Genomic DNA, 27,689 nt, shown 5'->3' on the forward strand with positions numbered 1-27,689 from the left:
AGTTGGTTGTGTTTTTATTGAGTTACAGCAGACTGTAAGTAGAAAATGAAAATACAAGCTGTATTTCATACTAGCAAAAAAGAAAAAAAAAAAACCAAAAACAAAATTACAGTATCCCAGATACATAACTGAAAGTGAAACTAAAGCAGTAGCAGCAGCAACAGACATTCAGCCAGCGCACAGCCATACACCTGCTGTTAAACCGAGGGTTAACTGAACTTTCTTTGACTGCACAAATATTTAATATTTATTATTAAATATTTATTCCTTTTAATCATTCCTGAAAATGAGTACGAAAAAAAAGTTGAAGTACATGCAAGTATTTCATGACAGCTTTGGGTGCTGTGACATTCCAAATGTCTGTCTGTACAGAAATCAGCTGAACCCGATCTGGCTTTGATCAGAAGAACCTACGTAATCACCAGCGGCGTGCTCACAGATCACAGCTGAGCAAAGTGGATACCTGACACGGCTCAAGTAAAGGAGCTTTGATTATTGTGTGCCATGCATTAAAAGGTTTTCAAAAATATGCTTTTGGCGTTTTCAGGCAAGTTTTTAAAAACACTGGACCGCTAAGCTGAAATCCTCAGCCCGGCTGTGCTCTGCCCACTTCTGAGGCCGACGGGAAACGTCTGATAAGAGAGCTGAAAAGGCAGCACGGTGCGATCGAACAGACACTCCGCCCTCCGCTCGGTGGAGTTAATCAGGAACGTCAACATTCTGTACTGTTTCAGTGTCTTGGACATGCCTCGGGTTCTGACGCAGGAGCGAGCCGATGAGGAAAGATAACAGAGTTTAGGATGTACGGAGCGTTCATGCATCCACCCTAATGCGGTTAGTCTTGGTCTGTGGCTGTTTGTGTTCATTCTCTGGTCTCTCAGCGGTGAAGCTGTAGCTGTGTTCAGTTTGCCCAAAAGAAAAAACAAAAAAATACCATCACTCCTTCTACTTCCTTCGCTCTGACACTTGTGAGTGATTTCCATCTTCTCTACTGTAATTCTACAGAGGGCGAGTTAAGGTGCAGAAACAAGCAAAAAGTTACAAAAGTTCCTAACAGTTTTCATTCAGGCGGTCATGACAATATCTATCACTACCACAGGGAAATATGCAAGTGCCATCAAAGTCTACTCATAATGAGTAGTGATTTTCAAAAAATACGTCTGATCTTCAGCAAATGACAGACTATATCATACAGTTTGATCTCAAAGAACAAAACCAAACTGAACATTCCAGGTTTTTGGGACAACAATCAGCCTTTTTCTTTAAAAAAAAAAAAAAAAAAAAGTCTTCTCAGGAAAACTGTACAAACTCTAGTAATACAGAAAATATTTACAGGGCTCTTTTTTTTCTTAAAAAACAAAACAAACAAAAAACAAAGAGAGCGAGCACTGTAGTAAGAGCAATGCATCAAGTCCAGCTTTGGCACTCCTCTAAATGTCAGGGTCTACGCTTCCATCAAGTGCTTTAATGGTGCAACTCCACAGTCCCCCAGGATGTTGGGATGACATCACAGGCAGACAATGACATCACTGCTTCCATGTTTGGTCATCTCAGGTCGTCGGTGACTCAGCAGTCAGTGATGTACTGTAGAGAACCAGAGACAAAGCCTGAATCAATACTTGGGTTACAGTTCTTCCTTTCGTGTTCAAATTAAATGTATTTCATCTGCTTCCCCAGACTAGAATTCAATATTTTTATGACAGTTTGCTGTTGTGGACATACAGTAGAAACAGGAATTTATTGTCATCTGCTCCCTTTGTGACTGTAATGATTTGTGTGTGAACATGTAGCCCATCTCCATGCTAATTGATGGTGTCTGCTATCTTTGTGAAGGACCAATCAGAGGTAATTGCACACTAATAACTTCCTGGGTAGCTGGAGGCTGCAGCTGTGGCCTCTTAAAAAAGGAGCAGTTCACCATTTATTTAAGCCAAGCTTCACTTGGCATGAATAAATCTCTTAGCACTATCCATGTTTCCTATAGGATGGTTTCAGAGGACTGGAACATATCCCAGCATGAGTGAGAGGCAGTGAGACACCATGAAACCTATGTGGCAGACTTTGAAGGTGCAATGCTTTCACACATCAGTCTTCTGTTTTTACTGCAACAGATTTAAGCTCACACTGCTAAGAAATAAAAAGGGCCGTTTCACCCAGTTCAACTCACCATCAACCAGTGACCCTCCCCGGTTGCTCCAAGGTCAGAATGTCCGTGTCAGTTGCCAACCTTTGTCTTTCTGCTCCTCCTTCACCATCCTCCCCCACAGCCAAGGTCACCTTTACCCACCTGGCAAGAAAGCAGACTAAAAGTTTGAACACAAACAGACTGCTTCTGGGAACTGGAAATAAAGAAAAGACTTTCTCTTTAAGCTTTGCACTGATGTTTCTAAGAAATGCAGCATAAACCCTTCATGAAAATCAGTAGCTCGGCACCCACAGCTTAGAGCGTCCATATGATGCGGTACTTCTGGACTGCTCTTGGAAAGGTATCTTAAAATAACTCCTCAGATAGGAGTTTAAAATAAATACATAAATAAAAATCAAATACTGGCAGCAAGTTGCTTCTTTTTTTTTTGTTCTGCCTAACATGACTCTGACAATAGAAGATAAAAGACTTTCTTTGCCTCACCTTCCTTTTTCAGTGGCATTTGAGCTGTTCTGGTCCGGCCTGGTCCGGCTCAGGTCGGTCACACCATCTGCCAGTCTGTCTGTCAACCGCTGGACTTTGTCCTGCTCTGGCTGTTTGGACTGTTCTGGAGTAGATACTTTCTCAACAGACTCGTCCACTGAACACAGAGATGTAGAATTTGGAAAATGAGCAAAAGAAGCACCAAAACAAGCCAAAGAGTTTCAGACTCTACAAAAAAGTAAAGAAAAGAAAAAAATGACACTACTTTATGTTCTCCTCCGAAACCTACCTTTTACAGCCTTGATTTCCAAGGAAATGCACTTGTTCTTCTCAGAACTCTGACCGTTCTGTTCCTGGCTTGCTTTCTGCTTCTCTGCAACGCCTTGGAAACCTTCCATCCAGTCGAGAGTTTCACCGTTCTTCAGTGCAGAGCGGTGGTCCTTGAACCAGCGTACAATGTCAGTGCGTCCAAGACTTGTTTGCACCTCCAGCTGACTGTACTGCTCAGGAGATGGCCACTGGGTCCGGCAAAACGTCTGTCAAGGCAAGCAACAAAGATATACGTGGAATTCAAAAATTACAAAGCAAAAACAACATGTTTTATTGGGCCTCTGTGCTCTTGCTTCAAGTTAAACAATTAGCAACGAAATAACTTGTCATACAAATATTAACAACTGGCTTATGGATTATTAAAATCTGGAATGCAGTGTTATACATTAAATGACAGACAAATGACATGTAAAAATGTGTAAAGAGCACCAATAACCAACCAAAACTAACTACAAAAGCCAACTTAAAAATGCTCACCTGAAAGGAACACATAAATATATTTTATGTATTTTATAACATTATCCAAAATAAAGCATTCAAAATGACAATGTATTTGTTCCACCCTGGATAACACATGCAGTGCTGGCACACAGGAAATGATGTCAATATCAATCGCAGTATGTCCTTTGCCGATTAGTCACATGACCTTTTCCAGCAGAAAAAGGCAGCAGCCTTGACAAGCAGTGGTGAAATCAGCGGGTTACATGTGCAAGGAGCTCTTTTGTACTCCTCACCTCCTCTACAGGACATCACCACTTGGATGACAGTCAATCAGCTCAGTATCAGTGGCAATAAAAGTAAAGTTATTCTTACCAAAAGATCAAAAAGCCTCACTTTCCAGAATAAAACCTTTTGTTATCGCTAGTGGATGATTGTCACTCTAATCCCACATGAGTAACGTCTCGTGCTCAGCTTACTTCCACCTTTGTAACATTTCTAGACTTCGCCCTTTTCTTTTTTTCTCAAACACAGCATACAAGCCTTGGTTCATAGTCCAGTCACCTCATTTGGATTATTCTAATTGCATTCTTTCTGAGGAGTTCTTTTCTGGGACACCAATTGGCTCCAGATGGTAGAGATCTCTGCAACAAGTCTACGGACCATATTACGTCCACCCAGCTCACTCGCTCCCTATTTCTTGGAACTTGTTACGATAGCACCTTCGTCAGCTTGACTCCTCGACAGAGTTCAAATATCAGCTGAAATCCCATTTGGTTCATTTACATATGATCCTGTTTTAGATGTTCTATATGTTTAATATTTTTGTTATCCTGACCTTTCAACACTGTTCTTGTTGCTTTGTGTTGTAAGTTGACCGAGTGTTTTGAAAGGTGCACACAAATAAAATTTATTATCCTTTATTTTTATTATTGCAAATGCCAGCATTTACAGCAGGCATGTGCAGTGTGCGTTAATGGTTATGCAACATGTTATTAGGAGTTTTAATGTGGAAGATTATATGTGAACAAAGTGCTAAAAATATATGCATGTTATGTGTGAAAATTTTTCTGTTCCAAATTTGCAGAGTACGTGAAACTCATCTATTATCTTGCTGTGAGTTACAGAGTCAATCATGTAGATTTTTTCTATATGATAACCGTCCACAATGTTTCACTTCTTTAACATCTCACCAATTTGAAATACCTTTCCCTAAAATTAGGTTTACATTAGTTCATGTTTATACTCTGTTGCCTATTCTAACACTCTGCTATGTAATCAGCATAAATGGAAACGTGTCTTTATCAACTCTTACCTCCCTGAGGAGGGCGAGGGAGCGGCTGCTGATGGGAGCTGGGCTCGTGGAGGCTGACAGGATGGGAGGATGTGGAGAAGAGGAGCAAGATGACGTGAGGATTGGAGGCGATGCAGATGAGGGATGGGTCGGAGGCCGAGGGGAGGAAGCGGCAAGCACAGGGGGGGAGGAAGATGAGGAGGAGGAAAGGACAGGCGGATGCGGAGAGGAGCGGAGAGGCTTCCCGTCCTGCTCTCGATGAGAAGCCCCATTAAGCAGCGCACCCGGCCGCTCTATTCTGTCCTCCGTGTTCTTAGAAGCCATCGTGAGTAAAGTCTTCTCCATATTGTCCCTCAGTGCCCTGCGCTCCGAAAACCAGCAGTCAACCTCTGTCTTGGACAGCCTGGTGTCCTGGGCCAGCTGGTCTGCAGGAGAACAACAGGAGTTCAATAGCTCACACAGTTTTATTTATTTAAGTTCTTTTTTTTTTAAAAACCTTGGAATTTGGTCTGTCTCTGGGGGTCTTAAAAAATGGCCTCATTAAAAATATTCCGGCTATTCCTGCCAACCAGGCACCCACCAGAGATGAGCCCGTAGCTCCTCTGGGGTGGAAGGGAATTAAGTCGCATGCTGTGAACTAGTAAAGACTGAAGAAAATATTACTTTTTTTTTATGCGTTGTGGTTAGCAACAACGACAGTGTCCGCTTGCTTATGTACCACATAAACCTTTCACAATAAAGCTCAGGATCCTGTTGAGACTTTTCAAAATAAACTCAATCACGTGAAAGAGCAGATTATTTACGGATGAGAAGTAGAAAAGAGCTGGCAGGTGCTAGAAAATAAACCTTAGACTCAAACGTTAGAACAGGCTTTTCCCCGCAGCACGCCGTGTAAAACATACTCAAAGAAAACAGCGGCTGTTACAACTTATGTCTAAAAATGTATCGTTTCATGCATCGGTTAAAACACTCAACTCCAGCTACATGACGCGCAGCTGGAAACACTTCCCGCAAGACGAGCTGCCCGAGATTCACAGAATTTACAGAAAATGTTACATTTTTGTGATTTATATCGTTATCGGGACGATAGAATTCTTATATCGGGATATGAGAATTTGGTCATATCGCACAGCCCTATGACAGATGTCTCCACCTGTAGCTGGTGTTACGTATAACATGACAGTTTGCTTCCTGTTTCATATACATGAGCAGGACACTTGCCAACACTTTCCTGAAGAAACACGTTTGTATCATTTTTGCTACATCCAGCTTTTCTGTGCAACCACTGGAGTTCATCATTACAAACTAGGGGTGTTGCAAGGCAGTGGGTTTTCTGGGCTTGGGCTTATTGTGATATACGTCACTGATGTTTGTGCAGTACTGCCTGGCAAAATTTAAACGACAAGGCTAATGTAAAACACTCCAACTTGACCCACAGCCTTATTTTTTTATTTTTATTTTTTAAATACTTTTTCCTATCATGCACACAACTATTCCCCCCTGTGAGAGAGACTTTGCTGCAGGCTTTACCTAGCTCTGCCTCTGTTGGAGAGCTACTCTTCTGGAAACTCTCCTCCAGCGCCTTCAGCTGCTCCGATGACTTCCCCTTCACCCTCTCTAACAGTGGAAACTGGCTGGGGACCGCTTTCTTTACTGGTGCATCCTTAGGAAGTGGTGTTACCTCTGCTTTGACCAGCACAGGTGGAGGAGGAACACCTTCAAGTACGACAGAAAGAAATATTTACGGACCAAAACATGCTAGGATATTCTTCTAACACAACACATGTGAATATTATTTCTGGATGATACAGCACAATACCTAGAAACTATCCTTAAAGGCCAGCTTTAGAGTATAATTTTCTAATTATGGTGATCTAGCCATTGAAATCCACCTTTTAGTACTAAATGTACTTGTTGCACATAGAGAAAAATGTAGTTCTCTTGCCAAAAAGAGGCAATTTGTAATAATTTGTCTGTTAGCAGATTAGTATCCAGTCTTCAAAGATATAATTGTAAAATTTTGTAGAATATTAGATAATAACAGAATTTCAAGCTAATTTAATTTAGGTGAAAATCAGGTCACAGTCACACCAAATCAAAAAAAGAAATCAGACACTGCAAAATAAAGATATAATCTTATAATTTTTTATTGCTTATAAAGATAATAAAATACACTATTTTAGTAGGCAATGCTTCAAGCTCATGACGGGTCATATGAATTAGGAAAAAGAATTAGTTTCCACTGGATCATCTCCAAACTTTAAAGCAATGTATTAGTCACTGGAGGACATAAGCACTCTGTTTGAGCTCTTTAAAACATCCCCCCCTACAATATTCTGACTTCACAATGACTGAAAAAGATTAAAATACTACACTAAATTTAAATGTTGACATGAGCACAAATAATCTATGAAAACAATACAGAGGTCAATATTAGGGATTCCCAAAAAACAGACTGACGTCAGTATGTTGTAATAAAAACATCATAAAACACGAGTTTTAGTATAGCACTTGCCCTTCAGTGCTCTTGTTTTTCACATGTTTCCTTATTGCAGCACTAAATACGTCACATACCTTTGAGATTGAGGAGTCTTTGCTCACTGAACCACTTCTTTATCTCTCCTCTGGATAACCCGGTGGTCTCTATCAGCCTGTAAATCTACCACATGACAAGATACATCAAAGTAATAACTACAGTAATTTTCCCCTCAACTGCATGTTTGGAAATGGACATGTACACAGCAGGGATACAGGATATGGAAAGACCAAAGAGGACTACCTCTTCCCCACATCCATGAATCTTCCCAGAAAAGATTCATGGTTGTAGTGAAGGAGGACATGGAGGGTTGGTGTGACTGATCAGGATGCTATGGATAAGTCAGATAGATTCACTGTGGCAACAACTAAAAGGAGCAGCCAAAAGAAGAAGAAAAAAAACAAAACATAAAAGAACCACCTGGGTGTTTGGGGAAAAAAAACACAACTAAAAAATACAAGCAGTGATACCTATCATGGTAGCACATAAAACTTTTCTCACTCGCTTATTCTTACCTCATCTTCCTCAGGGAAAGGGCACTGTGTGTAGCTGGACCTCAGCACAGACAGCTGCTCTGATGTTTTATTGGGGTCAACGGTGAAACTCAGCACTTTAGGTGATGCCAGCTTGGATGTGGCCATCGGGGCAGAGATGGTCTGAATGATGGAGGGCCGTTTACTCTCTGTAGCAACCGTAGGAGAGGCTAAGGGTCGTTTGAGCGACTGCGCCACCTGCAGTAATCATGAAAGAAGATTTTACATGCTCAAAGCTAAGGCAAGTTAAAACAGTTTGGTCAAAGGCAAACTTTACCCCTCCCCTGCTTCTGCTGCCTTAAAGACTGCCATTTTCCACCTAGAGTTTTGTACCTGGTTAGCCACTGTGAGTGCCAGTGGTGCACAAGTAACAGTAGAGCCATTGGCTACAGGAGTCAGCACAAGGCTGGTCTGTCCCAGGAGCTGACAGGGCAGGGACTGCAGGACAGAGGCTGTTGGCTGCATGGGTTTGGAGGGCGTGCTTGAGGTGGACTGGTTGGTAGATGATTGGGAGTTGAGCTGAGGAGTAACCACGGTGAAAGTCTGAGGCACGGAGGATATTGTACCATTGAACATTTTCTTCCTCGCTTCTTCCACCTGTCATTGAAAAACAGACATGTTATACATGTCCCGCAACCTGATTGGTACATTTAGTGACTGTAAATTAAATACAATTATTATTTATATTACTATGTTTTGTTTTTATGTTTATTGTGAAAAACCGGGACACAGCTAAAAAATAAACACAATTCTCCTACCTCCTCAGGTGACCAGCTGATACCCTGTTTGAGCCGCTGTGTGGTGAACCAGACTTTGATCTGCTCCTCTGGATGTTTTGATGCTGCGGTGAGCCACGAGAGCTCAGCCTGTGTTGGGTAGGGGAACTTGTTGAAGGACGAGATCAGCGTCAGGTTGTCGTCCAGTGTGGGGTTGTATTTGGTTGTGTTGAGGGGCACTGCAATCTTCGGCACCTAAAAAAACAAAGAAAGAAAAAAAATGTGTAATGCAACAATCAGATGCACTCCTAAGAGTAAGTACTTGGTGACAGTGGGAAGGAAAAAAAACTATTTTAACAGGAAGAAACCTGCAGAAAACTTAATTCGCCATGTAAGCTTTTCGCTTTTATGGACTGCAGATGAAGATCGTGTTTTTTGTATGACTAGCTATGCAATGATAAACTGCACAAAATAAACACTTATCCAAATATCACAAAACTAACTGGGTTATTGAGTGCATGGTTGTAACAAAGCATTAACAGCAAAATCTGCCAACTTTTGTATGGTTATAGCAATATCGCTCTAACAACCATCTACTAAATATGGAGCTAAACCCAAGAATTAGAGTTAGCATAGTTAGCACAAATTCTTTAGGAGAAAAAGCTAGCCAGGCTACTAAGCTAACAAATAATTATGTTACATCTTGTATAATTTAAAACAATGACATTATTTTTTTTTAAAAAATGCTTCAAAATAAAGGTTTTAAATGTGAACAGAATGAAGTTAGTTGTTTCCACTCATGTCCAGCTAAGCTAAGCTAATTCCTGCTTACTGTTCCTCCACTTTTTCCTACCTGGGTATAGTTTAGAGGCCGCTGCAGGGAAGGCATGATGTGAGAAAGGCCGTCTGCTTTAAGGAGAGTTGACTCCGGGATGATGACCGTACCATTCACATTGACAGCTGTGATTGGTTTCTTGGTGAGATCCGCAGTTATTTTTCCCAACTGGGAGTCTGTCCGTTTGTTATCCGATGTCATTATTTTTGGTTTACCGATTTTGACTGTGGTGGGTTTGCTCAGTGGCACAGTGCCGAGTTCGTCCCCTTTGCCGGAAATGGCACCAGAAGTGTTGTAAATGACAGCGTTGTTGCTGCACCCCTCTATCGTCTGTTCTAAGATTGTCTGGTTGTTCATTTTTATGCGTTTAAATTTAAAGTTGCTCTCCCCTGGGTGGCACCTCTCATTGTGTTCCGTCAGGGTGTCAAACTTTTTTGTGTTGAAGTTACAGACAGCACACAGGTACAGGGGGTTAAGGATGACATTTGGGTGGTTTGCGTCTACATGTTCTTTGAAAGTATTCAAATTCTGGGTAGAAAAGGGGCAGTATTTGCACTCATATCCCCCCTGCTGTCTGCGCTGAGGCTTAGAAACGTCTGGTGGCTCAGCTGCTGGTTTGTCAGGAGCCAAAGGTGGGTCAGAGGCCTTTTCCATTACATCCAAGTCCATGGATTGCTCGGGTTGTGTTGAACTGCTATCCATAGGCACCCCTTGGGTATGGTTCTCTGTTGTTGTCTGGCAGGAGAAGGTACAACAGAATTACATTTTTAAATCTGGATGTATCAATTTATCATCTGAATCATGCCCACTGAACTCCAAACAAATCTAATTCTTCCTCCCAACAATTATTCAAATATGGATTACTAAAAGTAATTCAACTAAGCGCACCAAAAAAATAAATAAGACTCAAATTCAATCAGATTTTCAGAGATGGAAATCGCTACCTTTGTCCCTAATTGGTCGGATCAATGCTGTAAAGATAAACATTTTGCCTCGATTGTTATTTCTGTTTCAGAGTATTCCTATATTTTTACCTAAAGCTTTTTTCAAAAAGTTAGACCAGCTAGTTACATCGGTTTTGTGGGGAGGGAAACATCCCAGGGTGAGGAAATCATTATTACAGAGACTGGCATTTGATGGTGGTCTTGCCTTGCCTAACTTTTTATTTTACTATTGGTCCTCTCATATTCACAAATTGACCCATTGGCTTGAATCTCAAGAACTGCTGTGGTGCAAACTAGAGCGCCTGTCGTGCACTTCCTCATCCCTAGAAGCTTTATTGTTCTCTCCACTACCACTTAAGCCTTCTCACTTCACCCAAAATCCCGTGGTACAGTCTAGTCTAAGGATCTGGTCACAATTCAGGAGTCATTTTAAGTATATCTCTGCATCAGTACACATGCCCATCACCAGTGTTGGGGAGTAACGGAATACATGTACCGCCGTTACGTATTTAAAATACAAAATATGAGTAACTGTATTCCGTTACAGTTACCGTTTAAAAAGGTGGTATTTAGAATACAATTACTTTGTTGAAATAAATGGATTACACGGCAGTACTTCCCTGTTTCATAATGTGGCGGGTCAGGCCTGTTTGCGTGTTGTTTGACAGCTACGTTCTGTTGTTCCAGGTGGCAGCGTTACGGTTGCCATGATTACAGGGTGACGCTCTCTCTGCGTGTTTGCTGAGTGAGAGAGGCCTTTTTGTTGTTGTGCCAAGCTAATAGGCAGAATGCTACCGGTATAGCTCTAATGAATGTAGCATCATAGGCAGTGTAGTCCGTGCTGCAGGGAGAATGGACTGCCATACACGTTATGTGTCTGTGAGCGAGGGAGGGAGAAAAAGGAAAAGTACGAGCTGTCATCGAGCAAAAACGGGAGCTGGAAGCATGTAAATATAATAATAACCACTGCAGCCAAGAAGAGTGCCTGACGAGCCCAGTTGTAAGTAAGCTATTAAGACTCGACTGTACACCGTGTTCGTGTTTTCCTCCAAAAACAATAAGTTCCGTTGGAGCAGCTTTTCAACGCCTCTCTCTGTCTCTCGCTAGCAAAGTTGACCCAGACAACAAAGTAAAGCTAGTTTTCGGCTACGAGCCCGACACAGAACCCACCGTATTAGCCAGAGGTCCCTTTACTACGGTTCGGAGCCGTGGACCTTCAGTAACAGTAATAAATCACAGCAACAGTACATTCATGTAGTTGTAAACAGCATGATAATATATTAAGTAATCCAAAGTATTCAGAATACGTTACTCTCATTGAGTAAGTAACGGAATACGTTACAGAATACATTTTGGGGCATGTATTCTGTATTCTGTAATGGAATACATTTTAAAAGTAACCTTCCCAACACTGCCCATCACACAGAACCATCTGTTTACTCCTGGCCTCATTGATGGTACCTATGTACAGTGGAAGCGTCATGGTATTAATACGTTTAAGGATCTCTATAAAGATGGCACTTTCTTAACTTTTTTAGACCTGTGTTCAGAAACAAATCTTCCGGCTACCAATCTATTCCGTTATTTTCAGGCACGGCATTGCACTTCTGCTCTCTTCCCCTCCTACCCTCTTCTTCCAAATGTCCAACCGTGGGAGGAATTCTTATCCCTTAAACCCAATAAGAAGTCAATTATATCTTTAATATATAAACAACTTATGGATTTAAATGTCCACTCAATTGTTAAAATTAGGGGGGCTTGGGAGCGGGAGTTAGGAGTAATTTTTTCGGATCAGCAATGGGAGAAAGCAGTATCCAATGTCCGTTATAGTACGTTCTGTGCCAGGTTACAACTTATCCAGTTTAAGGTGTTGTACAGGGTTTACTATTCAAAGTCTCATCTGTCTGAGATTTACCTACAAGTAATGGATCAGTGTGAGAGATGTCATGCCACCCCATGTGACCTAGGTCATATGTCCTTTCTGTGCCCAAGACTCCATGACTTCTGGAGTCAGTATTCAGTTATTCTTTCCAAGGCTCTTGGTACCCAAATCTGCATGGACCCTTTTCTAGCTGTTTTTGGGCTTCCAGTCAACACTGGTCTAACCGACCCTACACACTTCAAAATATTAGCCTTTACATCACTTTTGGCTAGACATTTCATCTTACTCCTTTGGAAATCTTCAAAGCCACCTTCAGTTTCTTTTTGGTTTAGAGATGTGATGTCATTTCTTAAATTGCAAAAGATAGGCCTTGTGGCGAAGGGCAAATACAGAGAATTTTATCGTATCTGGGGCCCCTTTGTAAACTATTGCAAGTCATTAAACGCTCTACCAGCTGATTAATATCATATCCCCCCCCCCTTTTTTTGTGTGTGTTTTGGGGTTTGTTGTTTGTGTTTGTTTTGGGTTTCTTCTTAGGTTTTGTTTTGTTTGTTTTTTCAATTTTATTTAAGCGTGTGTGCCTGTGTGTGTGTGTGTGTATTATTGTATCTGTTCATGTAAGAAAAACTAAAAAAATATGTGAGGGGAACAGACTGTATTGTCATTGTAAACTTGTCTCTCAATAAAAATATGAATAAATAAATAAATAAATACTGAAAACCCACATGCTGTTGGCAGATCCTACCTCCATGTTCTGAGAGTCCTCCGCTTCATCATCCAGCTCCACCATTGTCTGCTCTGGTCGGATCATACAGGGAGTGGAGGCCTTACGTCGACTGGACATGGTGGTGGATGGGTTTGTCCTGGTGCTCGTGTTTGGCCAGGGATGCTGTAAAGGAGGCTATGGCTGAAGTTCCAGGATGCAGGACTTGTATGCAAAGACAGTCTTAAGGTGCTGAAGTGCAGTCAGGAGGACTGCCTACTAGAGGAATACAGATATAGATCCCGAGGTAGCAAGCACCGGACAACTTGTGAGACTGGGATCAGAAGCCAAGGAGTCTGAGGAACACTCACCCCCCCAGAGTAAAATTATTGGCTGGAGGAAGGAGGAGGACAGTAGGCGGTGAAAGTCTGGCAGAGATGGGACTCCTGTAGTGTCATGTAGGCTGGGCTCACTGACAGTGTCAGCTCCAGTGCTGGCTGATCTCCTCGAACTGCATGATAGGACGCTACCTAGATGACAGAAAGTAGAGAAAAAGCAGTGTAATTTTTATATATGTTTAAAAACATATATTTCCCTTTTCCTTGCATGTACTCTACTTCCTAAATCACATCTATGACACTATGATATCTTTAAAGACAAGGAAATCAAAGCTGAGCTAGAATGACATATTTGTATGCAGATAGCAACATGTTACAGTTATATCAGCAAGGCATGTGTGGTCTAATGTGTCTACATAAGACGCAGGCAATATATGAATAACATGAGTCATACCAGCTTTTCACAGGAATGATTTTAAAGAATTACACCAATAAATAAAATATGTTGGGCTCTAAAATAAAAATAAAAAAACAACAAATGTTTTTTTCTATAATGTACAATATACGCAATGCACCACAAAGTAAGAACCATAAACATTCTCACAACATCAGTTCCCTTTTAACAGACACACACACAAAAAAACAACATTGGTAGAAGAAACATGAATATTCTTGAGTTGGCACCAAACTGACCCATGTAGAGGTGCAGCACACCACTGTCCAAAGGAGGTAAAGCCAACTGCTGGGCAGTGAGCAAAAATGGCTCAAAGTAAAAAAGGTGGCTGATACATAAGCACAGCAGAAAGCTTACAGGTGGTCAGAGCAGTACAAAGCTGGCCCTCAAAAGACTGGGAAACAGAAAAAGTCCAACAGTGCTTTGGACTTTTCTGGCCAACAACCTTTTAGAAGCTAGGTGAAGTAAACTAGAGGAGCAAACAACACTATACACTGGAAGACTGATGCATAACTCTGTACTTCTTCATTTTAATTCATATACTGCCAAGTTCAACAACCGCTGGGAACTCAACATGCATGTTACATAATAAAAAAAAAAAAAAAAAAAAAAAAACTCAAACAGAGAATCAGATGATCACCTATGAGCAAACATGGCAATGGTGGCGAGAAAGAGGACGTCTATTTATCAGGAAGATACCATTCAGAGGGGTGCAGCTGCAACCGGTATGGGGGTTAAGGGATCAAGGGATATTTAAATCCCACACTAAGTCTTGATGAATGAAATATTCAAGTTGAAATCCTTCACTTATAATTTTTTGAGCAGCATAATCATTTTTTCTTCTTTCAACTGCTTCCTTTTAAAGTTGCCACAGAGGATGAAAATCTTATTATTTCTGATCTGCATATTTGATTTGGCAAATATTTTGTACCTGATGCAACCCTCTAATTTACCAGCAGTATACTGGCTCGTGACCTCCTGTGGGTGGGTTGTCTATACTGCAATTTGGATTAATTATTCACTGATCAGACATCTTCCTGTGTGTGGCTAATGAAAAATTTATATTGGATCAAACAGCAATTCTCTGAAATGGCAACTGAATAAATACAAATATGTGACAAATTAAAAGAAAATCCGAGATATTATACATTACACCTGTGTTTCATTCCCTGCAACGGTCTCATTCGGTTCAATGGAAGTAAATTTTGTCATATGAGGGCTCTCTGTCCATGGGGTTTGTAGCTCCCTGTGTTTAGTCTACAACAGAGCACAAACCTGGTCTTGTCAGGTGTTGTCCCAGCATCGATTCTGCCTCAAGACTCTGGACAGTTTGAGACCAGTGGACCCAAACAACGCCAGTATAAAGCCACCCATAACAGTATGACTGGATCCTCTCACTAAAGGAGCTCACGAGTCCAGTTCTTCAATCTGTCACTCAAGCAACATTTATTTAAATCACACAAACCTATTGTTCCAGTCTGTCAGTTTCACTTGGCCTTCATAAGTGGCAGATATATTCAACTAGATGAGATGATTTTTATTTTAAGTTCCACAACAGTGCTCCAGTGTTGTCTATTTATGTAGAGTAAAACTTTTAATCATCACACTTTCATCACTGTGACTCGGCAACACGGCCGGTATGCAAATATATGCAGCTGACAGGTCTGCTGCTGTAAGACAAGTTGTCCTGAGAAATATTGACTAATCATTCATAAATCAGATTGTGCTGCCAAGCGTGAACAGAGTGAGAAACCAGAGAGAAAGCAGCTTCTGATCCAAATCTTTTAAAGCTGCGAGCTTCTTTATTTGAGTTTTAGTGGAAATGAGAACTTCATAAAGTAGCAGCAGTTACAAAAAGCTGAAGGACTGAGAGAATAGAAAACTTTTCTTGGGTAATATTGTACTGAGTAGGAAGAGAGAGGAAAAAGAAAAGCTTATCTGACTGAAAAAGTCTATTGATATTCTGGAGACCTCACGCTGAAGCTTCATACTCATATCCACATGAGTAAAAATCAAATGAGTCGATGCAGCAGCGGTGCTCTTCTATCAACCCGCGCAAGCACAGAGGACGAGAAAACCTCTTCCAAATATAAATCCCATGTGTACAACACCATTTAAATATTTCATACTTCTATTTACTCAGAAGCATCACATGGCAATTTAATCTGGACAGAAGAACGATAAGTAGTATGACTGTACGATGCAGAGCAAGAGCAACAATGTGACTTCAGGGTAATCCATCAGCTGCAAATATTAGGCCTGAACTTCGCGATCATGCGAGAGTCTCACATACTTTTCCTGGATCTCTCCATCAGCTACACATTAATCAAAAGGCGCGATTCCCCTTCAACACGCCATCATTCGCAAGTCCACTCATTGTCCCGAGATATCTCATCCCCTCAAACGACCCACTGAGGCATCATTAAAATGCAGACTCATTACCATGGTGTCGCTATAGCAACTGTGGAGCTGTAGTCAAGTGGCTGCTACATCCTGACGGAGGCTGTATATACACACACACACACACACACCACCCAACTGTGTTTGGTGCTTTTAGAGACAAAAACTAAAATAAATTTTTAGGCTCAATGTTTTGACAGTCTGGGAATTTGCAATCCTGCTGGATCCATACACTGGCACATTTCTTGTAGTTTTCTGAGCCATTGTGGAAGGTCAAGATACAGTCAGTGGGAAGGAAAAAAAAAGAAAAAAGAAAACCCACTTTCCAGAATATTGACTTCAAGGCATGAGCAGCACTTAGAAGAGAGTTCTCAGTCTTTTCAACATCCAAAAGCAAAGTGAGCAAACTTACAGTATGGCAGACAGTCTTTACACTACTATGTAAATACGGAGCTATTGTATGCCATGTTATTTCTGGCCATTTAACAAAGAGAAATACTATGGCTGAGCTCATTTAACAAAACGGATATAAAAATACTGCAGTGCTGTTTTTGGCTCAGTTTAAAACCTCCTTGGGATGCTTTTTATGTGGAAAAAAAACATTTGAGCCCTCAAGAGCACCACTTACCATCAGTGTCTCTCACTGGCCTTGCCCAAAATCCAGCACTGTAGCACACATCTGGTAGGGCAGAATGGGAGATGCATCTGTCAGCTGCATCTGAAGAGCCACTTCACATGACCCACTGAACCAGTGCCGCCTCACAGGGCTTGAATGCATTTTTTGGATTTCTGCAGTTAGGTGATTGAGGCACAACAGGGCAGGGGGGGCACTGAGATTAAGCCACACAAGCAGGGTGGATGCAAGTTAAATGCTTTCCTTTACGCAACATCTGTATTTGTATGCTACAGCAATTTCTATGCGCCTCAACAATGACTCAGTGCTTTCAACTCGCTGCTCCAAGCTTCTCAAAAATGTTCTCCAAGTCACTGAATGACATCAAGAGGAGTTTGCTTCATAAGTCAGTACTACTGAGTCACCGGTTTTATTAAAAAAAACAAAAACAAAAAACACGCCGAGAACAAGTTTGACTCAGACACTGCTCAGAATCTGATAGAAGTCCATCATATTACACAACATAAACACAGACCGCACTGCAGTCTGATTTGTTGCAGTCAAGTTAAACATGTGCGTGGACTGACTCAAACAAAGAGAAAAGCCTGTGTAAATACTGGTGAACACTGAGGAAACACTGGCACAGACAGCCTCTTCCTCTCTCTACTCTGTCATTTTCAGCAGAGGAGGGAGGGGTTGCACTCCCGCTGGCTACTTGGGAGCCCCAAATCCAATGATGGAAAAGAGAAGTACGATTAACAGCCACAGTGCTGAAAAACTCTGTCTAGGTTTATCTAGATACCTTAATAAACTTTTTAATGGATGCTCTGAAGTCTCACGCAATAAAAAAATAAAAAAAAAAGTATATATTATCAGGTGTCCTTGAAAAGAATATGAGGCCTTTCCAGAATGATTACTTGGCTCTAAACACCTCAGCTGCAGAGCTGAACGAAATGTGAACTAGTTGGCTGTCTGAGCTTTCGCCATGGCAACTTTCACTTCATACCAAATACCAAAAATGTTAATCACTCCGTACTCAAACTTGGCTATGGCCACAACCCAGGTGAAACCTTCAGTCTCCCACCTGTTTGTTAGTGTGTCTAACCTCATCAGCCAGTCAGTGTCTGTGTGCAGAGTGCGCTCCGAGCTGGAGCCACAAACTCCCGACTGTCTGGATGCTCATTAAACTTGTATGAATACTCAGCCTGGCAGCCCCCTTGCCTGCCTGCCTGGCTGCCGTCTGTCTGTCTGTACTTTCCCGTTGTCTAGCTGTCTGTCTGCTTGGTGCATTATATTAGTGGAGCAGTCTTTCTGAAGAAGCAACATTTTAATGCTGCCAGGCAGCGAATACATTTATCATCCCAGGCAGTAATCAGCGTAAGATACACACTGGCATACATACTGAGGAGGACACAGGGGAAATCAATACAAACCCTGCATACCACAGAGCCTGTCTAATGTATGAAGACAGACATCATGATTTAATATGACAGAAACATAACAGTGCTATAAGGCGGGACATCTATCCAAGCGGTAGCGAGAAGGAAACGACAGTGAGCAGATGAGTCACAGCAGCTCTCTCAACTCAACTCCTATTTCTGGACGTCATTAACATAATCTCAAAGTGGGGTAAAGGATAAAAGTGTCTCAAAGGCTGGACTTTTGGTCAAGCAGGGCAGCCTTCTGTCGCACAAAAACACCTATCAGGAGTATAAAGCCCACGTGCCAGCTTGTCACTACCTATTAAACTGCTAATAATTCAAAGCAATGCTTTATTTTTCTAGAAGTTAGCATTTTTTAATGGATAATTTAAAAAACTGCAATGAATCAAAGTTATAAAGCAAAAACTGATCAGGTGTCTCTTGCAAGACCACACTGGGTCTGAAATGTGAAATGGTTAGCGTTGACTCATTGCTCTATACAACCTGAACTAAGATTGAGTTAAACAGCTGGTGGATTTCATTGTTAGCGGAGGAGCAAATAAGACTGAGGAAATTGATGTTGTAACACATACATAGTACCAGAGTTTTCAGGCATCCAGTCACAAAGGCACATGAATGGCAACCTCTGCGGTTACCGCACTTGAAGCCATGCATGAAGTACAATCCAACCGGGCACACTGAAGGTCTAAAATAACAAGCAGAGGACAAGAAGGCGGCAGAGAAACCAAAAAACTGCAACTGCACCGACTATAAGAGTGACACGACTTTGCTGATACTTTAACAAAGGGAAGAAGAAAAAAAAGACTCCAGGGCTCAGTCACACATCTTCTATCACTAAAACGTATTGCACGCACTGCTCTTTTGGCTTTGCTGTCTGGGGCGTGCTCCTCTCTCCCTGTCTTGTTTTGAGTTTTCCCTCCTGACTGCTTGTTCTAAGAGTCAGCCACTGCAGTGAGGAGGACAATGCGTACGTCTCACTTGTGTGGTTGAGGAGAAGCACCGTAACCATTAATACAACGTGTCCCAGTTGGGGCGTGTGTGTGTGTCTGTGCGTGTACATGTGGGGAGGGGAGAAGAGCAGAATTTCGGACCGTCGCAGAATTAATTTAAATCTCATCACGTGGCTCCTCTAGAGCAAAGCGAAGTACTGCACTGTGTTTGAGGGCTTGGTATGTTCTGCATAGCAACAGAGCAGTGCTACTTTTGCTGGACTGTTATGAAGACTAATGATGAAAATGTTGATTCTGCCAAAAGGGAATGTGGCCCATCCTATGCTTCTTAAATGGCATTTCATTGTTACATGTGCCATCTTGGAGTCGTGATTAAAATAGTGGTACAAGGACTACTTTTTTCAAATCTACCTGCCCTACTGTACTCTCTAAGCTACTAAAGTTGATGGGACTGAGCAGGAGTTTTCTTTACTAGAATAGATCAATTCACCAAATCCTGATATGACATCTCCAGGAAACTAGGCTCATCATCCCTGTGGTGACCCCATTACAAGTTCCCCATGCAGTACACAGGAAACGCCATCCAGCAGGCTACACTGCATTTGATCATGAATCCAGTCCTCCATTTAATCTTGTTCACACATTAAAACTCTGCACGGGCACACACACACACACACACACCTGTCTCTTCATTGAACACACACAAGAGCACCGTCTCTCACACACACAAAAGGGCAGGCTATAAAAATATCCAAGTGTCACCCACTCTGCACCCGATGGTTGTGTTACTATGGTAACACTGTAACCAACAGAAAATGTGCGCGAGTGTGTGCTTGCATCCAAGAGCAGAGATGCTGCAGAGGTCAATCAGTGTCACGACAGCTGCGATGTGAATAATCCAACTCAACATTGATTTTTTTTTAAAGAAGAGTTTAGTCTTTGAAAAAAAAAAAAGGGGGGGGGGGGGGGGGGGCTTGATCCTAAAAAAATAAATATATTTGTATGGCATTGGATCCCACATTACTGGACTCTTATGGGATGCATCTTAAACATATGAGTCACACTATGGTGGGCTATCTTAGATTTTGTGTTGCCTGAAGTGTGACAGAAACTGACTTGTAGCCAACACTATTGTGCAACACGTCTACAGTCACAACTTACATGTGGGCAGCTATTGCCACTAGGATCTACTTGGGACCCTAGTCCAGGGGACAGTCCCTGAGGCCTGCTAAGCTAGTGTAAAGTGTGGCAAGGAGACACTTGAATAATGTAAACTTCTCTAGCATCATATTTGCCATTAGCTAACTTTACTAGCAGAGCAGCCTGGTGTTTAACTTTGCTGACATGACCGAGACGTATGCGTACAGCTGCGAGTCAGACTTGGGATACCAGCAGTTTACTGCAGGCTGAAAGAGTGTAGAAGCTAGTTACAGTATTTATACTTCATAACCATCAGCTCAGTCTTGGGCATTGTTACAAAAACAAACTTGGTCTCTGCCATTTCTAGAGTAACGTTTTACCTGTCGTTTTATAGGACTGTTGTTATTATAACATATGTTATAACAATTGTGATGAACACTTGTTGATGGGGTTCCCCTGGCGACCCAAATGATGAGAGCCAAAATGTCATTGAGCACTCATTTAATACAGCAAGATGTGGTGTTGGGTAACCACAAGTGGAAAAAAAGTTAAAAAATATATCTCTCATTAACATTTTTTTTTGTTTAGGCAAATTGGTTCTGTGTTCCTCTTTGCACACTACTCATCCACTGCAACCACACCCACCCCAGCTGTGCACTCTTTTTTCACTCTCCCATCAGATAAAACTCTTGTACTCCACACACTTTTAAAAGCTTAAAAGACTTGCCAAACCATACTATATTAGGCTTTTCCCCAAAATGTGATTATTCGGTTATATTTAGGGCACAAATTAAGTAGGGCAAAGTTCAAATCAGGTCAACAACAGAACATGAGAGGGATTTTTAAAGCTTTAGTCCAAAGTTTGCCCCAAGTGAAATTGCACTGTAGCGCAATGCGGTGTGATGTTTGCATATAGTATGTCCTCAATATGCAGAGGACACTCTGCCGCCACATTTCTCTAAACTACCTTGCAATGGAGTGTTTCGTGTTTGCCACGAGCCTCGGTGAGCAGTCAATGCTCTGTGCGGATGGATTTCCCACCTGTCAATCTCTGCCTTCCCTGCAGTGGGTGTGGCTTATGTTGTGAACGATCTCCAGCCTTTCCCCATTGGACTCGGCTGTGCAGAAGGGGTGTGTCTGAGCGTTTCCACTGGCTGACGTGGTGCAGTGCAGAAAGGCTTTTAGCAAGCTCCCTCTTCTCCAAGCACCCTCTCCCTTTCCCTTAAACTTGAAATTCTTGAGGACACAGCCTGATGGTAGCAGAGAAGCCAATGTGTACACATCCTCAGGCACAAATGGTCTACATGACTGTGTGCAGGAAAATAAAACCAACTTTCTTTTTTTTTTTTTTAAACTTCCATGTGGTGGTTAAGTTCAGATTTCACCAGTGGATTTGTTCAGCACAACTTATTTTAAGTTTGACCCTGCTGCAGAAGCTGTGAGAAACAAGACCACTGGCTGGTGGATGGCGTACACAGGAGGGTAAAATCCTTACACAAGGAAAAAAAAAGAGAATTATTTAAGCCTATTGGTGAATAGCAATGTGGCAATTAAGCAGTGAGCACTTTAATAAAATACAATGATCCACTGCTTATAAAATGACTGACTGCAGATATTAATGGTGGGTTCCAGTGTACACAGTTTTCTCCCACACACACCCACCTATCTTGCAGTCTCAATGCTAGACTGTCTCTTGTTTCTCTCTCTCTCACACTGCTTAGACATTCTGACTCTAGTGTCTCCTTTCTTTTCTTTGTCACCCCTTCTTTCTCTCCGTGTCACCAGTTTTCTCCTCGACACCCTTCATTCAGTTTGAATTTCCAGCATTGTAAATGTACATTCAGTTCCTTATCCGTGACCCGCCCCCCATTCGGCGATAAGATTTTCAAGAGAACTAGCAGGCGACACCATATCAAGTGATCCATTAAGAGATGGGGATTGCCTTAGTGGAAACGTAAAACTGTCAGCGGTTAAGAACGCTGCGACCTTTTGTGTGCTTTACCTGGAAATGTTTCTGCTGTGGGGGAATATTTCAAGGAATTCAGCTAGGGCCTGAGGTGACGAATGGCAGCTCTTTTAAGCTGAAATATCGACCTGATGCTAACATGGAGAATTACTTTTACAGGTTAAAATGTGTGTGAGGCTCAAGTCTCCATTGGCTCAGTTGTCCGTCTGCATCACTTTCAGTACGGTAAGTGCTAACCAACGTCTCCTTATGTACCAAGCTCAGACATCACACGTAGTCTCTAACACAAGTGTTGATTTCTTGTTTTCCCTAAGTTGTCTCCTCACATCCTCCCTCTCAGCCCCACCTACAGGTGATGAGCTCATCTCCGTGGTTACCTTAGTCACCTAACAACACGTCTGAGAAGCCGGCGGAAGCACAGTGGAGAGGAGGACCTGAACTGAGAAAACACTGGAACAAAGCACAGCGTAGATGCTGGTGATGTCAGTACTGTGCCAAGCTGAGCACGACAGGCCGTGATGACAGCAACAACCTCCATCCTCCAACCCGTGATGACTCATTCCAGTGTTTCACCAAGAGAATGGACAGCCATTATAGGACTCACAGTTTGATGTGGAAATGTGATGTGTGGACAGGAAATGCATTCCCAATTAGTATAAAAGAAAAAAAAAACTCTGTGTTAAAAACCCACGACAGGTCTGCTAGTCTCTAAAAATACAGCAGCCGTATATTGTGGAATACAAGCGTGAGCTAAAGACAAACACAAAAATGATGGTTCACTGTGAACATACGGCTGTAAAAAAATAAAAAATAAAAAAATCGAGCAGACGCCCATCGAGCTACTAAGCGTACATTATGGCAATGACCCCTTTTAACACAAATTTCCCATCATTACACCCTCCTAACTGTCACTATAAATTGAACAGGCTCTGATGTTATCGTGCTTCAGATTATTGTTTGAGTTAAACAAACTACAACAATCTGCCCGGGGTTAATGTGGAAACCTGTTGCTTACTTCAAATGCTAACAACAGCAGGAAAAGTATATTTTAAAAGTACACATTATATATAGTACTGTGTAAAAGTCTTGATTCACCACATTTGCTTCAGAGGATATTTTGTTTGTTAAGAGATTTAACACTGATCTATGAATTCCAGTAGGCATCCAACTCAAGATATGAACTATTGCGTGCAAACATAACAGACGACTTATCAAATAACCAATTTTAATAGGTTTCTTTTGTTGCTAGCAGCCTGTCACAAAAACATAATTCTGTCCTTTCTTTAGTTGAATTTACAACTTCTTTTTTTTTTTAAATATGCCAAAGATAGAAGTCTGAGAGGTGTAAAATAACATTTTTTCACCCACAAGGTGATTCCCAAAGAGCTATGAGCCAAAAACCTGCATGTCTCTCCATGGTGTGTAGTGTTCTGTTGGAGGATAAAAGAAGTGGCAGGCCTAACATCCAGGCCAGCAAATGTAATACGTAATGAAATGCACAGATGCATCTGACGCTTCAGTTGATCCATCTACTGTTTACTGAAGTCTCATCAGGAATGGTCTTAGTGAAAGGGTGGCTGTCAAGAAACCATACTTAAGGAAGGGAAGGTATGACAAATTACACAAGAGCTGGACTGGGAAGAGAAAAGCAATCTGAAAACCAAGAACAGTTCAATTTGATCAAATCTGTTATCTAATCCTAATGTCATTCTCTGCCTTCAAGGAAGCTTAGACCCCTAAAAAAACAAACAAACAAACAAAAAAAAAAAAACTCAAGCTGCCTGTCCACTTTCATTTATCGAAACAAAAACAAACAGAAATTCTCTATTACAAAAACAACAAAAAAAACCCCTCAACTGCTAGTCTTCTGCTCCATATTAGCTTATTTGCACTCTGACAATCTCACAAGATTGCTAGCATGATTGGCACATACAACATCTGTGCCAATCCTGATGACTGTCAACAATGAGATATCACACGTCCTCTCTACAAGTCACATTTGACTAGACTGCACTCAATTCATTGTCAGAATACAAAAACAATGTTGAAAGATAAAAAGCTAGCTTGGTTGCAGCGTGTGTGTAATTTTTTTATTTTAAATAAACAAAACATCAGGCTTTAACGCCTTGACTTTTCCCGCTGTTAACGCACCTTTTGGCTTTGCTTTGATTTGGAACAGCTTGTTTACAGGCTGTCGGGACTGAATCAAACAGAAAGATCTTTCTGTTTTCATTCAGTTCCTCGGTTATAATTTGACACCAATTCTTGATGCTCTGATTTTTTCCCCCCTCTTTATTTGAATAACTGTGACAGACTGAGTCTTGTTCATTTTCCACCATCTGACTAGAGCAAACGAATAAAACGCCTCTAGGAACAAATAGAGCGGCTCACTTCCCAGCTGGATGTTTTGGCTGTGACATTCGAAGGGGTCACAGTACATTGAGAAACACTGTTGAGGAAGCTAGGAAGGAGAGAATAAATAAAATCAGCTTTTAAACAAGAGCAGATTTGTTTTTATGCCAGTTCTTTAAAAACTATAGCAGCATAACGCTTTAATAAATAAACCCAATGACTGTCTGTTTGCTAAAATTCTCCACAGTGTTGTGATGGTGGACCGATGGCTGATGCATCGGACAAGGTAGGACACTGACATCTGTGCATTTCTCTAATCCCTAGAGCTATACCGAGAACATATCCCTTAAAAATAAATAAATAAATTAAACTGTGTTTCTCACGGGATTAAACACATCTGCCAAACTGTAAAAACAAATCAGTAATGTTGTCCCATATACCTGATTTCAGATGGCAATAGGGATTTTACTGGCTTGTAACAGTCTGTTTGTTGAGCAAATTTTCTGGTTTCTTATTAATTTTGGCAGCAACGCTCCCTACACCATTCTGCAATAAAGCGAATTACAATTTAAAAAAAGAAAAGAAAAAAAAACAAAATGTGATTGTGTACTTCTAATCCAGAAAAGAAGGTATCCGCTCTGATTGTTCAGCTACCGATCCGGCTGTCATTCCAAATTACATAACATCTTCTCTGATTTTGGCAGATCACAAGTGGAAAACCACGCGAAGAACAAAAACACGAGCCAAATGTCTCTTCACACAGAAAGAGCAAGGGTGCGTGGCTTAGTGAGCGGAGCCCAAGTTTATACCCAGAGGAATTGCTGGTAACGCTGCTGACAGGAGGGTTAACTGCACTGTGATCAAAATCACTTACATCTTTAACACAAGAGGGTGGGAGGGGAGGAATCGCTGTTGATCAGAGAAAGCCTAGAAACACAAAACATCAGGTCATCGTAGAGCTGAGGGAACAGCGTGAAATGAACAACACATTTTAAAAATTTACACCAGACAGACAATTGCGGGAATGTTTTTTTCTTTTAACCAACTCGTTTCTTCACTTGTAGGGAGTGACCATGCCGACTGTACACTACTGTACGTGCACTTTTAATTATTATACACAGTATTTGCAGTGTGGCTTTATTTTTAATCTGCGCACTGATAATCAAACCACAAGTGCCACTGGCAGTTGCTGCAGACTGCTGTAACTGAATGTCACCATTAATTTTCCTTATTACTCACACAAACACCTCTGTCTGTTATTTGGTAAATAAGAACATTTAACAGTCACCCACATTAATGATTTTTCCCCATGTGCTGCATGGAAAATAATAATGATGACTGCCCACATGAATGAAGTGCTAACAGAGCCAACTGCACTGCATTTTACTGCATAGCTGGTAAAGAAACTTAGTGCCAGACTGAGGTATCACCCAACTGTCTTTAGATTGAGTTTAGCTCTCCTGAAGGACCTCAAATGTTCATAATGAGTATTTATCCAGTAATAAAGATGACAGAGCCAGATCTGTATGCAGTGTTATGTGTAAAAATAAATAAACAATTATTAAAGGAAACATCCTGAATGTATAACTGGGCAATGTGTTAACATTTATGTTTGGGCATTGTGTCACCTCAGTGTGTACACGCAGGTTACTTCCAAAAACGTACTGGTGGACGGACAGCACTGACCCCAGCTGAGTGCTACAGAGGCTGTTCACAGTTTGGGCCACGGGCCTCATGACCAAACTTCATATTATTAATAAAAGAGAACCACGCCTGGCTTTTACAGCAGTTTCAGACCCACTGCAACAGCACTGCCTGCAGTAAGAACCGCGGTCTCGGGAGGGGAGGAGGCATCACCAGGGGTAACGTTACGCCTACATCGCAGAGACGCACGAATCAAAGTCTATAAACAACGTCGGACTCCAAAAGTTACACTCAAACCTCAGCACGCCTGAATGCGAGCTGGTGCACGCCGCTGGTAAGGAGTCCCAACGGTTGTTTCCTCTGGCCAGCCCGAAAACGTGACAGAGGGGCGCAGGGAGGGAAAAAAATACTCTCCCCAAATGTTCCCCCTCTCGCCATCGACGTAACAACATGTCGGCAAAGGACGGCCATGTTTTGCTGGTTATGTCGACACGGGGAGGAGGAAAAGTAGGCACGATGTTCCTCCCGTCTGCCTTCCCCCGCCACGGTCACACAACACACCGAACACACAACTTGAAAGGCGGAGGAGGCGAAAACGTCCAATTAAGAAGTTGTCGGGAAACGTTGCGAGAGCACGCAGGTGGAAACGGCAGGGGCAGGCAAAGTTCACGCGGCCAGACAAGTTAAAATATTTATCCAGAGGCGCGTGGGTGTTTTGGGAACCACGCTAAGCCCGAACGAGCCGCGAGAGGGGCGCAAACAAACAACTACACGCAGTTTTAACTTGAGAGACTTTTCGAGGGGGGAGCCGTGGGGAGAAGGAGGGAGATGAGGGAGAAAAAAAAACACGAAGAAGAGTTTCTCCATTTCTTACCTGCCCACCGTTTTGGCGCGACGCTCAGGTAGTGCGGTACAATCCCAGAGCCGCTGGAGAGCCGACAAACACGCCGAATCTGTTTCAAACACTCTCTCGGCGGCTCGATAACCGAGCAGACAACAGGCGACAGGAAAGAAAAAATTGGCGATCACAAGGAGGATCTACGCCAAAAGCCACATGATCGCCGACGTCAGAGTACGTATTTGCATGCCGTACCGAAGCGCCGGTGCCCGTCCACAGCGGGTCCATGGTGTTACGGCCGTGAAAAGTTTAACGGCAGGCCGGAGAAAGTGAAACAACTCTCCGGGAACACAACATGAGTGCTAGTGTCTCCATGAAGCAGTCCCGCTGCTCCAAAAATGAATGAACCGCGTCTTCTTGCCGTCAAGTTGCCCCCCGTGCTGACGCCTGCCTCTCTGCTCGGAGCTAATTGAATATTTAAGAAGCTCAGGGGGTGGGCTTTTGCGGCCCTTAAAGTCCCGCCCCCCGCCTGTTACCACGCCCACTCCAGTATCTCCCTGTATGCAACGTGCATGTGATGTGAGGTGTGGGGCTGCTGCAGTGCCTTCTCAGCTGGAGGCTGTCCTGCATTATGCAGAGGGGAATCCTGTATTCACCTCTGCCTCTGCAACACGCTTACATCTGGATCCAAGAAGGTTACTCTGAGGTCAGC

The 27,689-nt window shown here is 42.1% G+C and overlaps 1 protein-coding gene across 3 annotated transcripts; it reads right to left on the bottom strand.

The window, feature by feature from the left end:
• On the bottom strand, positions 1-27,445 carry zhx2a (zinc fingers and homeoboxes 2a). 3 transcript variants are annotated; one of them, XM_006794881.3, is made up of 14 exons: positions 27,014-27,445; positions 25,370-25,422; positions 12,883-13,370; positions 9,330-10,046; positions 8,519-8,731; positions 8,094-8,357; positions 7,743-7,958; positions 7,266-7,350; positions 6,222-6,407; positions 4,713-5,116; positions 2,919-3,165; positions 2,630-2,786; positions 2,168-2,287; positions 1-1,584 (listed from the first exon to the last, which is right to left on the bottom strand). In XM_006794881.3, the coding sequence occupies exons 3-13, from the start codon at positions 12,979-12,981 to the stop codon at positions 2,170-2,172; spliced, it is 2,706 nt and encodes a 901-aa protein (XP_006794944.2). In that variant the 5' UTR covers positions 12,982-13,370; positions 25,370-25,422; positions 27,014-27,445; the 3' UTR covers positions 1-1,584; positions 2,168-2,169. The 3 variants fall into 3 exon arrangements, with proteins under 3 accessions (XP_006794944.2, XP_035765407.2, XP_006794943.2); XM_035909514.2 differs by lacking the exon at positions 27,014-27,445 and adding an exon at positions 26,124-26,216; XM_006794880.3 differs by lacking the exon at positions 25,370-25,422.
• Positions 27,446-27,689: the final 244 nt, after the last annotated feature.

This window comes from Neolamprologus brichardi, chromosome 11, assembly GCF_056152115.1.
Source record: "Neolamprologus brichardi isolate AB-2024 chromosome 11, ASM5615211v1, whole genome shotgun sequence".
Lineage (NCBI taxonomy): Eukaryota > Metazoa > Chordata > Actinopteri > Cichliformes > Cichlidae > Neolamprologus > Neolamprologus brichardi.

Coding starts and splice junctions, on each gene's coding strand:
- zhx2a (XM_006794880.3), bottom strand. CDS start 12,981: ATGTCCAGTCGACGTAAGGCCTCCACTCCCTGTATGATCCGACCAGAG. Junction 7,959..8,093: donor CACTCACAGTGGCTAACCAG/GTACAAAACTCT, acceptor TGATTACTGCAG/GTGGCGCAGTCGCTCAAACG. Junction 6,408..7,265: donor AAGACTCCTCAATCTCAAAG/GTATGTGACGTA, acceptor TCGTACTTGAAG/GTGTTCCTCCTCCACCTGTG.